Below are 12,482 nucleotides of genomic sequence, written 5' to 3' on the forward strand. Positions count from 1 at the left end.
AGAGGTGCTGAGGAAGCACAAGGTGCATCTTCATCAACGTATGGGTCTTCATCACCAGTGCTGACCTCTTCACCAACTCCACCTCATTCGCCATCACCAAATCCGAGGGAGATTGGCAGCCCATCGACGGTGGTCGTAGTCCATCGGTAGTAGCTCTGACCTCTCTAGCACCATAGCCGACCTCTCTTACCTCTACATCATCGTAGCCGATCTCTCCAGCATACCAACCGACCTCCTCGGTGTCTTCTACCTCGCCCGCTACGACACCAGTGCACACAGGGCAGTTGAAGGTCGAGTATGCCACACCGCTGGAGGACGATGAAGACCGCCTAGACACCTACTATGACAATGAGCCTCTGTGATACTGTACCATGGCAAGCATCCTCGGCGACCAATTTTCACTAGACCAGCCCGAGAGGCTCTTCACCTAGCTTCATCTGACGTACGCCGGTGAGCCAACCACTTACGCTGAGGCATAGGGTGATCCAACATGGCAGGCGGCGATGGAGCGGGAGCTCAAGTCCATCGAGCAGAATCACACCTGGGAGCTGGTGCCACTGCCTGACGGCCATCGCCCTATCACCCTAAAGTGGGTGTTCAAGCTTAAGAATGACAAGTTGGGCACCGTGATCAAGCACAAGGCATGGCTGGTGGCGCGTGGCTTCATTCAGCAGGAGGGGATCGACTATGACAATGCCTTCGCCCCCGTGGTGCGCATGGAGTCAGTCCATGTCCTCCTTGTGCTGGCGGCTCAAGAAGGGTGGTAAGTCCACCACATGGATGTGAAGTCCGCCTTCCTCAACGGTGATCTCAAGGAGGAGGTCTACGTGTGCCAGCCACCTGGCTATGCCGTCGTCGGAGAAGAGGTGAAGGGTCGAGATGGCGACTAGAGGGGGGTGAATAGTCTTTTCTAAAACTTAATCGCGTCGGCTAACCGATACAAATGCGAAATTAAAAATATCGGTCTAGCCAAGACTATACCCCACTCTATATGTTCACTAGCACCTTGCAAAGATAACAATTATGCAACAAAGGTGCCGGGCTAGTTAGAGCTCTCCTAAACAATTCTAGGAGCAAGGTTATACAAACCAATGCCACTAGTACTTTAAGCAACAAGGGAGCTCCTACACATGCTAGTAAGCAAAAGCACAAAGCTAACTAAGCTCACTAGCAATGCTCAATAACAAGGCAACCAATGCCTAATTAGAGAGCGTAAATACTTAGCTACACAAACTAAGTAATGTGACTAACAAGGTTACTAAAACCAAATTAGCCATGCAAGGGAGCTACTTCTATGCTACACAAGCAAGAAGGTAATTAGCAAGCTACACAAGCTATCTAATTACAAGAGCAACTACACAAGCTTAATATGTATAAAAGTAATTGCAAGCTTGTGTAATGGGGATGCAAACCAACGGGAAGAATAAGGTTGACACGATGATTTTTCTTCCGAGGTTCACGTGTTTGCCAACATGCTAGTCCCCGTTGTGTCGACCGCTCACTTGGTGGTTCGGCGGCTAATTAGCATCACCCGCTAAGCCCGCATGTCGGGCACCGCAAGAACCTACCCCTTGAGTGAGGGTAGCTCAATGACATGCTTTACTAGAGTTGCTCTTCGCGGCTCCCGCGGGGCGAGCACAATGCCCCTCACAAGCACTTCTCCGGAGCGCCGCACAAGCTTCTTGCGCGCTTCGACGAAGACCACCAAGCCGTCTAGGAGGTGGCAACCTCCAAGAGTAATAAGCACCACCGGCTTACAACTCGATCACCTAGTGCCACTCGATGCAACCTCACGATGCAATCGCACTAGAATCGCTCACTCACACAATCGAATGATCACTATCAAGTATGTGTGTGATGGAGGGCTCCCAAGCACTCTCAAGCATGGACACAAAGTCCCTCAAGGTGCTCAGCACCAGCCATGGCTGAGGGCCACTTCTATTTATAGCCCCAAGGGCTAAACTAGCCGTTACCCCTTCACTGGGCAACGGTCGGGCCGACCGGACGCTCCGGTCGTGTTGACCGGACGCTGGACCTCAGCGTCCGGTCGCCTGCAGATGACCACGTGTCCCGATTCCAACGGTCACTTGACTTGACCAGACACAGTAGCTTCAACTGACCGGACGCTGAACCCCCAGCGTCCGGTCGTTTCTAGTAAGGTACCGACCTCGACCGGACGCGTCCGGTCACACTTGATCGGACGCAGCCAGCGTCCGGTCACACTCTAGCTTCTGCGTCACCGTACGTCAGCCTGACCGGACGCAGCCTGCCAGCGTCCGGTCCATGTAGATCCAGCGTCCGATCAGTTGACCGACGCTGGCATCTTCGCAACCAACTCGTTTTCACTTCTAACTTCTTTACCCTTGCTCAAGTGTGCTAACCACAAGAATTTACATCCAGCGCAATAGAAAGTAGGCATTCCATTTTCTCGAAAGCGCCGAACACCACCAAGTGTACACCACCATTTCCCCCAAAACCTATCTCACCCCTGCAAACACCACCTCCTTTGTAAATGTGCCAACACCACCAAGTGTATACCACCATGTGTAAGTGTGTTAGCATTTTCACAATCATTTCCCAAAGGATGTTAGCCACTCAACTTGCCACGCCACTCGATCCTAGCGACAATGCAAAGTTATATCACTCGAGTGGCACTAGATGACCGATATGCAAACAAGTTTGCCCCTCTTAATAGTACAGCCATCTATCCTAAACCCGGTCATAAACTTCTCTACACACCTATGACCGGTGAAATGAAATGCCCTAGGTTATACCTTTGCCTTGCGCATTCCATTCCATCTCCTTCAATGTCGATGCAACACATGCACCAACACGATCAACAATGATATGATCCACTTCATATCATCACATGATCATATTGGTTCATCGATCTTGACTCTACTTGCTCTTCACCGTTGCCATCGTCCATCGGCGCCAAGTCTTGCTCAAGCTTCACTGCCACGTGGTCCATCACTCCAAAGCCTTTGACTTGCCCTTCACGCTTGCAACCGGTCCATCAAGCCAAGTCTTGTCTTGATCTTCTCCACCTTGATCACATGACTCAATGTCATGTCTCATGTGCATTTAAGCTCCTTCATCATCACATGTGTGAGCTTTGCAACATCTCCAAGCCATTTTCACCTTCATGGCATATGTTGCTCACACACATGTACCTGTGGACTAATCACCTGTGTATCTCACATAAACACAATTAGTCCACCTAAGTTGTCACTCAATTACCAAAACCAAACAAGAACCTTTCAAGAGGGGAAGGTGTACTGTCTGCACAAGGCACTCTATGGCCTGCGCCAGGCACCACGTGCCTAGAACACAAAGCTTGATGCCACACTCAAGAAGATGGACTTCAAGCAGAGCGCGCATGAGACGGCGGTGTACCGTAGGGGCAGCGGACGCAATGTTCTACTAGTCAGCGTCTACGTCGATGACCTCATTATCATCGGCACTAAAGAGCAGAAGGTGGAGGTGTTCAATGTGCAGATGAAGAAGGAATCCGACATGAGCATCCTTGGCCTCCTCTGCTTCTACCTCGGCGTCAAAGTGCGCCAGGATGCCACTAGGATCGCTCTCCGCCAAACCCACTACGCCAAGCGCATCCTCGAGCTCGGCGGCATGATAGGATGCAATCTGACCCACACCCTAATGGAGGAGAAGCTCAAGCTAAGTCGAGAGAGCACGGCGGAGGAGGTCGATCCAACCCATTACCAGCGACTGATCGGGAGCTTGCGCTACCTGGTCCATACTCGGCCGGACATCGCATTCGCTGTCGGGTACATGAGTCGGTACATAGAGCGGCTGACGATAGAGCATCTATAGGCCATCAATCGAATCCTACGTTACGTGGCGGGCACCCTCGACTATGGTCTTCACTATGCAAGGGCCCCCGACACGGTGCGATTCATCGGCTACTGCGACAGTGACCTTGTCGGCGATGTGGATAGGATACCAGCAAGAGCACAACCAAGATGAAGTTCTTCCTCGGTGATTGCTTGGTCAGCTGGTAGTCCAACAAGCAGAAGGTGGTGGCCCTCTCAAGCTATGAAGCGGAGTACATCGCCACTACCACTTCCGCAACATAGGCACTGTGGCTGTCAAGGATGCTAGCAAAGCTCCTTGGCAGAAAGGGGGATGTGGTTAAGCTGAAGGTGGACAGCAAGTTTGCTCTAGCTCTGGCCAAGAACCCTGTCTTTTATGAAAGAAGCAAGCACATCCGCATCAAGTACCACTTCATCAGAGATTGCTTGGAGGACGGAAGCATCAAGGCTAGCCACATTACCACTACTGATCAGTTGGCTAACATTCTCACCAAGTCACTGGGGAAGTCCAAGTTCTAGGAGATGAGGGAGAGGATTGGGCTACAGCAGATCACCTCTAGTGCTCAGCACAAGGCTAGGGGGAGATTGATAGATAAGCCTAGTGCTAAAGCACTTATATCTTACTTTTCCTGTACTTTTTACTTTCCTTGTCTTCCAAGCCTAGTGTTAGGAATATGCTCAGCATCCACTTTAGTGGTTGGAATATATTGTAGCGAGTGAGAGTCCCCTTTGCCTATAAAGGGCAAGGGAGTGTCATTGTAAAAATAGGCCATTGCATTTTCCATTCAATCCAAGAGGCCAAGGGTTAAGCTGTCCTCTGGTAGTTTCAGATCTGAATATGAGATACAATCGGGCTAACAAGAAAGTCACGCATAATGGGCAGTCAATGGAATAACCTAGACTGTTCAGGAAGGGAGCCTTTTATTAGGGAAAAAGCTCAAACTGTGTAGTATTTCTGCATGCTCTAAAGGAAGATAATCATCAATACTCCCATTCATAATTAGTGAAATTAGATGAGGCCCATAAGTTCTATAACAACCCTCTGGAAGTGATCTGAAGTACAATAGTGATATGCACTGCCAATAAATATTGTGAACTTCATGTCTTCCACCGTGAACTCCCAAGGCTCTAGCTGCAGAAGGAAAAACAAGGAACCGAGCAACTATATGAATGAACAAGTAAACAACATATCCAAGGGTGTGATTTATACTTTGAATTCATGCAAGTTGATAGCCTTCGTGGCTAATGATAACCCCACAACTACACATAACAAAGAACATAAACTAAAAATAATGTACCTCTTTTTAACAGTAGCGGCAAAAGGTAGCGCCGTGAACACAATTCACTCTGAACTGCAAAATATTCTGAATGGAACAGGAATAGAGTGATTTAACCAATAGACAGTTCCAACATCCAATCATATCGCATATGTCATCTTTGCTGCAATCAATACCATCAAGATAATAGCTTGCTTTACCACTAATCAAAGCATCAAAAGGCAGTTCATTATTCCAAGATACATCCTTTTTACAATTTATCTCTGTTAAAACATTTTTCGATCGAACAAGATGTCTTACGAGTGGAGGAGAAGTATATTGGTACCGATCTACAAGAATAAAGGGGATATTCAAAGCTGTACTAATTACTGGGGAATTAAGTTGATGAGCCATACTATGAAGCTATGGGAGAGAGTTATCGAGCATCGCTTGAGAGCAATAACGTGGGTTTCTATGAACCAATTTGGTTTCATGTCCGAAAGGTCAACCATGGAAGCCATTTTCTTAATAAGACAAGTTATGGAGCGGTATAGGGAGAAAAAGAATGGTCTACACATGGTTTTTATTGACTTAGAGAAGGCTTATGATAAAATACCAAGGAATATTATGTGGTGGGCTTTGGACAAACATAAAGTCCCAACAAAGTACGTCAGGCTCATTAAGGACATGTACAACAATGTTGTGACTAGTGTTCGAACAAGTGATGGAGACACGGATGACTTCTCAATTAGGATAGGACTACATCAAGGGTCAGCTTTGAGCCCTTATCTGTTTGCCTTAGTGATGGATGAGGTCACAATGGATATACAAGGGGACATCCCTTGGTGTATGCTTTTCACGGACGATGTAGTGCTAGTTGATGAAAGTCGAATAGGAGTGAATCAGAAACTGGAGTTATGATGGGAGACTTTGGAGTCCAAAGGTTTTAGGCTCAGTAGAACTAAAACTGAGTATATGAGATGTGACTTTAGCACTACTACTCGGGAGGAGGAATATATTAGTTTGGAAGGTCAAGTAGTGCCTAGGAATGATACCTTTCGATATTTAGGATCAATGCTATAGAGAGACAGGGATATTGATGAAGATGTTAGCCATAGAATCAAAGCAGCGTGGATAAAGTGGCGTCAAGCATCTGGTGTTCTATGTGACAAAAGGGTACCACAGAAGCTAAAAGGCAAGTTTTATAGGACGGCGATTAGACCTGCTATGTTGTATGGTGCAGAATGTTGGCCTATGAAAAGATGACATGTTCAACAGATAAGTGTCGTGGAAATGTGTATGTTGCATTGGATTTGTAGTCATATAAGAAGGGATTGAGTTCAGAACGATGATATACGTGATAGATTAGGGGTAGCATCAATTGAAGAAAAGCTTGTCCAATACCGGTTGAGATGGTTTGAACATGTTCAACAGAGACCTCCAGGGGCACCAGTGCGTAGTGGAATCCTAAGCCAGGATAGTAATGTGAAGAGAGGCAGAGGAAGACCGAAGTTGACTTGGGTAGAGGCAATAAAAGGAGACTTGAAAGGATATAATATACCCAAAGACTTAGCCTTAGATAGGAGTGCTTGGAAAATAGCTATTCACGTGACTGAACCTTGATTGCTTCTACTGGGTTTCAACTCTAGCGTACCCCAACTTGTTTGGGACTTAAATGTTTTGTTGTTGTTGTTGTTGTAGTAAAACGTTTTCACCTTCCCCATGTGCAAACTATTTACTTGAGAGTTCACTAGTTTTTACACGAGTCTCCACATTCTGTTCCTTAGCTAAACATAAGGGATACCTTGATCCACTCTTGACTTTGGAATCCAATGGTGGCCTGGCTTCAGAATTTTTTGTTCAAGAATTTAATATCGCTTGCTCATTGCAGTGGTCAATTGATGCTTGTCTCAACAATACACAGATGCATGTGGGTAAAACATCATCCTTTGCACTTAATGGTTCTTTACCATGGTTATAAGCTTCACACTTGGTTTTGGCAATACAATCTTTGTCGCAACCAGGTTTATGGTAATCAGAGATTCCTTCAAGAAACTAAGTCTTGTCCAATTTCTCAATGGCAGACAGGTACATGCATAAAGCACTAGACAAATTGCCTATAAGTTGTTCCTGGAAATCTCCATCTTTCATGTCAAGTGATATATCTAGAGTCAGACTACATAGTTTGCATGAAATGAATGTGTCATTTTCTGCAAGATAATCCTGCGCATATTTAAGCTCACTCTCAGTTTTGTCCTAGAGCTACTGCTTATAGTACAATTGACCTAAAATAAATCCAGGTAATGTGAGACAAAAGGACCAATAGAGAAAGCGGCCAACAAAATGAAATGTGATATTATACCTTGCAATGACGTAAAAGCAATATGGAGAACTGGTACCCTATGGAAATGAGATATCTCTTTTCCTATCTATAACAGAACTTCTGCTTCAGCGGCATTACCAATCAATTCATGTATCATAGCAACCTGAATACATCAAATAATGAGCATCATACATAAAGAAATTGCTGCGATAGTGCCAGAGTGCCAGATTTGTATACAACTGCAGTAGATTAGACCATACCTGCAAAGTGCTTTCAAGATAGCATCTAAGTACATTCCATGGAGTAAGCAAAGATTCTTTCATGCTGGTTGATCTGGTGGAATCAGGCCAAATTTTAGTTATTGTTGGTCCCCATGCTTCGAGGGGCACATAACTTTGCTCACCACAACATTGGCTTGCCCTGCTTCCAATCCTGCCCAAATTAAGATTGAATTCCCTTTTTAGGAGTTTCTTGCGCAAATTGAGGGCTTCTTTTCCATACGAAAAGGACTATAAAAAGAAAAAAAAACATTGGGCGTTACCACTACATGCAAGCTAAAATATTAACCAACTCCACAATCTAGAATTAACTCATAACCACAAAGGATTTTGCACTAGTGTTTCACAACTAAATATAGAAGGCCAAATTGTTGTCATTGCCTGAGAAATATGGCCTCCTGATAAAAACTTTTCTGACAAATCATAATATAGATAGCCAGCTATGAAGATTGACTTGCCACTTGAAGTAACCTGCAAAATTAAAATAGGATTCGGAACTGAAAACATAAATCAGAGACAATGGTTACTAATTTAGTGTGATGCAACAGAACTTCAGAAACAAGAGATGATGCAACATTATTGACTTCATCAACACTCAAATTAAAACTGAACTTCGTTCCATTTAAATGTTCATATGATTGAGAAAAAAATAAGTCAGTGAGAAACATCCTCTAAAGGAACATAGATAGAGAAGGATGTTGTCCCTTGAAACAGTTCTTCCAAAATTCAGTACAGTAGCAATCAATAGAAAAATGTTGTGCGAGATTAGAAACAATTTCTGGGTCCATTGGGAGATGACAGCATGCATGACTAAGGCGCCCACTTGTGAACAAGAAGGAAAATATATTTTCATGAGATAAGCTTTCTTTCTTCCATATCACTATCAATTGCTTGCAAAAGTCAAGTTGAAGCTTAAAACATCCCTATGATGGCAGAGTAAATATGCATAATTATGTTACTGAAGGAAAGTACTTGCATCTCACTCAACCTCATAAGTCGAAAATATATCATGAACTTACCTTAATTGCCATCAAATCAATCATAGAACAAACAAATGGCACGACAGTTTTGGATAGCTGTTGAAAGGTCACACTAGGAGAAGAATGGTCAGAAGTTTCAAGCTTTGCCCACCAGCCAAGTGCACTCCTAGCATTACCAAGTACCTCCTATTCACACATAACACCCATTAAAAAACATCACATATATGTTGCAACATTTTACTAGATGTACAAGTGAGTGACCTCGTAAGGATAATATACTTAGTAAACACACTAGTATCTTTTTTCTCAAACAAACCAGGAGAGCTGCATATTATTTCATTAAGACGAGAACACAGCTAGTATCTTCAGTAGTCACCTCATCATCATTGCCTTTCTCCTTATCATCATTGCCCTCCTGAGCGCAATGTGCATATAAGCAGTGTGCAATAGCCAATTGATTGATCGCAGTTGAATTTCTTTGAGAGAAATCCGAAGCGATGTTTTGCTGATTTGATGAATAAAAATTAATCGTAAATATTTTTTTCTAGATAAATTAGAACTGTATCAAGTGATTCAAACTCACCGCTAGTAACGATATGGCTTTTGATAAAAATTCGAGGCAACTACTTATGTTTTGCATACCAAATGAATGAAGTACACCTGCCTTTCTAATAAGAAGGCAGCTGCTTATGTTTTGCATACCAAATGAACGAAGTACACCTGCCTTTCTAATAAGAACCCTTGATCTCTCCAAAAAATATTCTTCTGAAGAGTATATTTCATCCAAGAGAATATCAAAGATCCTTATTTGCATTTGAGCACAGAATATTGTACCTTGAGGTTCCATTGATCCAAATGCTAACTCCTCCTGAAAAGAACAATGTTGCCCAAAGAATTTAGCCTCAAAACAAAACAATTAAGATGCACCATAGTTAGTCCAAATAGAATACCTGCTCTACAATTAAGCCTAACAACTTCTTTGACAAGGGAGAGGGGTATGCCAAAAGGGAGTCAAAGAGAAGTGGAGCACCAGCCCCGTCTTGAGCATACTCAAAATCTTTGTATATAGTCTATAGTTTCAAAAACACGAATAAATGAAATCATGCCAATGAAGTGTTGCAAATAGTAAAATAGTTATTACCTTAACCCACAATTTGATCAGTGCCAAAGAACCACTCAAATACTCAGACATGTCATCGTCGACCAACAGTAATTGGCTCTTCACAACAATCTCACGTTTAACTTTTGTGCCACATCTATGGAGAACATCAACCATCTTTGCAATCCTCATAAATGCATCCACAATGATATCCTTTGTTGGGTTGTCTATAGTTTCCCATGGGCCTAGAGCCCACTATGTATGTTGGTGTATATGTACTCCCTTCGTCCGTGAATACAGGGCGTAACTATTTTTTTTTCAAGTCCGGGAATACAGGACAGCGGCGGCTCGGCGGCAGTTCACGCGTGCATGCAGCATTTAACTTGTGTCGCCCTTCTCCTTGGCTCCCACGCTGCATGCAGCTGGCCGTTACACTCACAGCGCATGCATGTTCTCTCGAGCGAGACTAGAAGTACTACTCCTATACGAAGGCAAGCACTATAAGTTCTCTGGATGCATCCTCTTTTCTCTAGTGGCCATCTTCTCGCTGCATGAGTAAGCAGCATCTTCTTCTGTGAGACTAGTGCAGAATCTAACATTTTTGTGCAGCGATGAAGATGGCAGAGGTGACTGCGGCCGCGAAGGCTGCTGCGGCGCAGGCAAGGCAGCAGTTCGCCATTGCTTGGCGCATGCGTCGGAGGGCATAGAAGGAGCTCGGTCGTGCTCGAGTGCTCCGTGTCTGCGCCATCCGCATGCGACGGCAAGCGCAGGCCGAGCTTGGCCGCGCGCGAGTGCTCCGTCTCCGTCAGCAAGTGGAGCTCCGCCGTGCGGGAGCTCTGTCCAACACTGGTGGAGCTCATCCGCTCACAATAATGGACGAAAGTGAAGCGGCCGGTGACGATCACGGCACCGACTCCGACAGCATTCGGTACGTTCCAGACTCGCTGCTCGGGGACACCTGTGTTCCAGATTCATTCGAGGACACCGAAGAAGAAGCTAGTATTGCTGCACACGTTGCTGCTGAAGCAGAAAAGGATGAGAAAGCCCTTGCGATTGTCTGTCCAATGATGTTTCAAATCATCTTCCCTAATTTTCCTGAACTACACAAGTGATGCGAAACGAGCGATGGTGTACTCTTGTTTTTTTAATCTAATCGGTTACATGCAGTAGGAGTACATTTTTGTGAAACACTAAGCTATACAACGATGAAATTCACTGCATCTTGATAAATTTCCTTATCTACTCGAAGCCTTATTGGAAGTTGCTGAATTCTCTCTAATGTTCCCTTCTTCATATGAGGGATAGCATAATGTTGCCCTCCTTTTGCACGCATAATCTCTATCATGCACCCTTGTAGTGTTAGGAACACACGGTTTGACCTGTCCACCGGATATTCTAAATACGCTTTTATCACATTCGACTCAATCTCTTGGATGTTTGATGGAGATGACTTCTCAAACAATGCCTACAGAGCTGCGAAAAATCCCAGATCTAAAACATTAAGATCCGGAGAGTTGGGTGGCTGACACATTAGCCGTATATCCCACCCATCTGCTTGTGCATCACGACAAAAATCGGGATCGTCAACTGCAATATGCGTCTTCGCGTTATCTTGTTGGATGAATATAGGACGTCCTCTTTCTTCAGCAGGCCATTTTTCTTTGATGGCTGGCAAGACCTTTTCAATGAGAAACTTTCGGATAGTATCTCTTGTGACCGATGTCATGGCCTTCAGCTGCATGGTTCCTGACTTCCTGTACATACAACCACGTTAGTGGAGTAACCAAGATTAGCAGAGTAATCCTAATTTAAATCTGGAACCTAAAATTAAACATCTTACCCCTAGGCCTGTTGGGACTTTTCCTCTTGGCTGGCTCCAAGTAAGTGAAGGGAAAAATCCCTATTTTGCCATCAAATGTGCATACGCCGTTCTCAAATCTTGGGCGGGCTTTCACGCCTAAAAACATCACCTTTTCAATGAAATTTTTGCTCTTCACAGTTCTTCGAGGGATCTGTTCGCCAGGCGCCAAGTAATAAATTTGGTTTTTCTTTGTCCGATAGAACCATTTCTCATCTATGTAAATGACATTATATAAGGATTTGAAGGTTGGATCATCTGGTATGCTTTGACTATCAAGCATATTTACGCAAAATCGCACACGTTCCTTCATGTTTTGTTCTGTTAAGGTGAACTTTATGGCATTTGTATGACGCCTAAACTTTCCTTCTTTGAGCCGGTCGTCATGCAAAGTGCTCTTTGGCATATGCAAGGCATTGGCTAGGTCACGAACGGTATGACGCTGTCTAAGCGGCACATCTTTTATGGCTTCTGGGTTAAATGGAATTTTTTTTCGACCACAAAATTTTTTCTTTTTGTTTTCAAAAGCTAAAATTCCACCACCAGTTTGTCCATCTCGCCATACGCGCTGGACAACTCTCCACGGAACACCCATATTAGTAGCAACGGACTTCGTTACTCCTTCCTTCATCATGCCTGGAGCTGATCTTTCTAAGCACATTGCATAGATGACCCTTTTTATGTCAGGAGGGTAGTGCCTCCTCCTCTTGATATTGTTAGGAGTGCCTACACACACAAAAAACATGCTCGTGTTCAAACAGCCGTACGTGCATGGGACATGCACGCAGCAACAAAAATAAATGGAAAAAACATTGAAGCCGGCATCAGAACGTCCATCGGGTACTAACCTGAATC

The 12,482-nt window shown here is 44.5% G+C and overlaps 1 protein-coding gene and 2 pseudogenes across 1 annotated transcript; 1 reads left to right on the forward strand and 2 right to left on the reverse strand.

Moving 5' to 3' along the window:
• Window positions 1-3,357: 3,357 nt before the first annotated feature.
• On the forward strand, window positions 3,358-4,352 carry LOC136526548 (uncharacterized mitochondrial protein AtMg00810-like). The gene is made up of 2 exons (XM_066519180.1): window positions 3,358-3,800; window positions 4,139-4,352. Exons 1-2 carry the CDS (start codon window positions 3,358-3,360, stop codon window positions 4,350-4,352), a joined length of 657 nt encoding a protein of 218 aa, XP_066375277.1.
• A 386-nt stretch (window positions 4,353-4,738) lies between these two features.
• LOC136526549 (separase-like) overlaps window positions 4,739-12,482 on the reverse strand; it is a 32,590-nt pseudogene continuing 24,846 nt past the window's right edge.
• Window positions 10,965-12,033, reverse strand: LOC136528626 (uncharacterized; annotated as a pseudogene).

This window comes from Miscanthus floridulus, chromosome 19 (assembly GCF_019320115.1).
Source record: "Miscanthus floridulus cultivar M001 chromosome 19, ASM1932011v1, whole genome shotgun sequence".
NCBI lineage: Eukaryota > Viridiplantae > Streptophyta > Magnoliopsida > Poales > Poaceae > Miscanthus > Miscanthus floridulus.

Coding starts and splice junctions, on each gene's coding strand:
- LOC136526548 (XM_066519180.1), top strand. CDS start 3,358: ATGGACTTCAAGCAGAGCGCGCATGAGACGGCGGTGTACCGTAGGGGC. Junction 3,801..4,138: donor GCTGTCGGGTACATGAGTCG/GTACATAGAGCG, acceptor GCTCCTTGGCAG/AAAGGGGGATGTGGTTAAGC.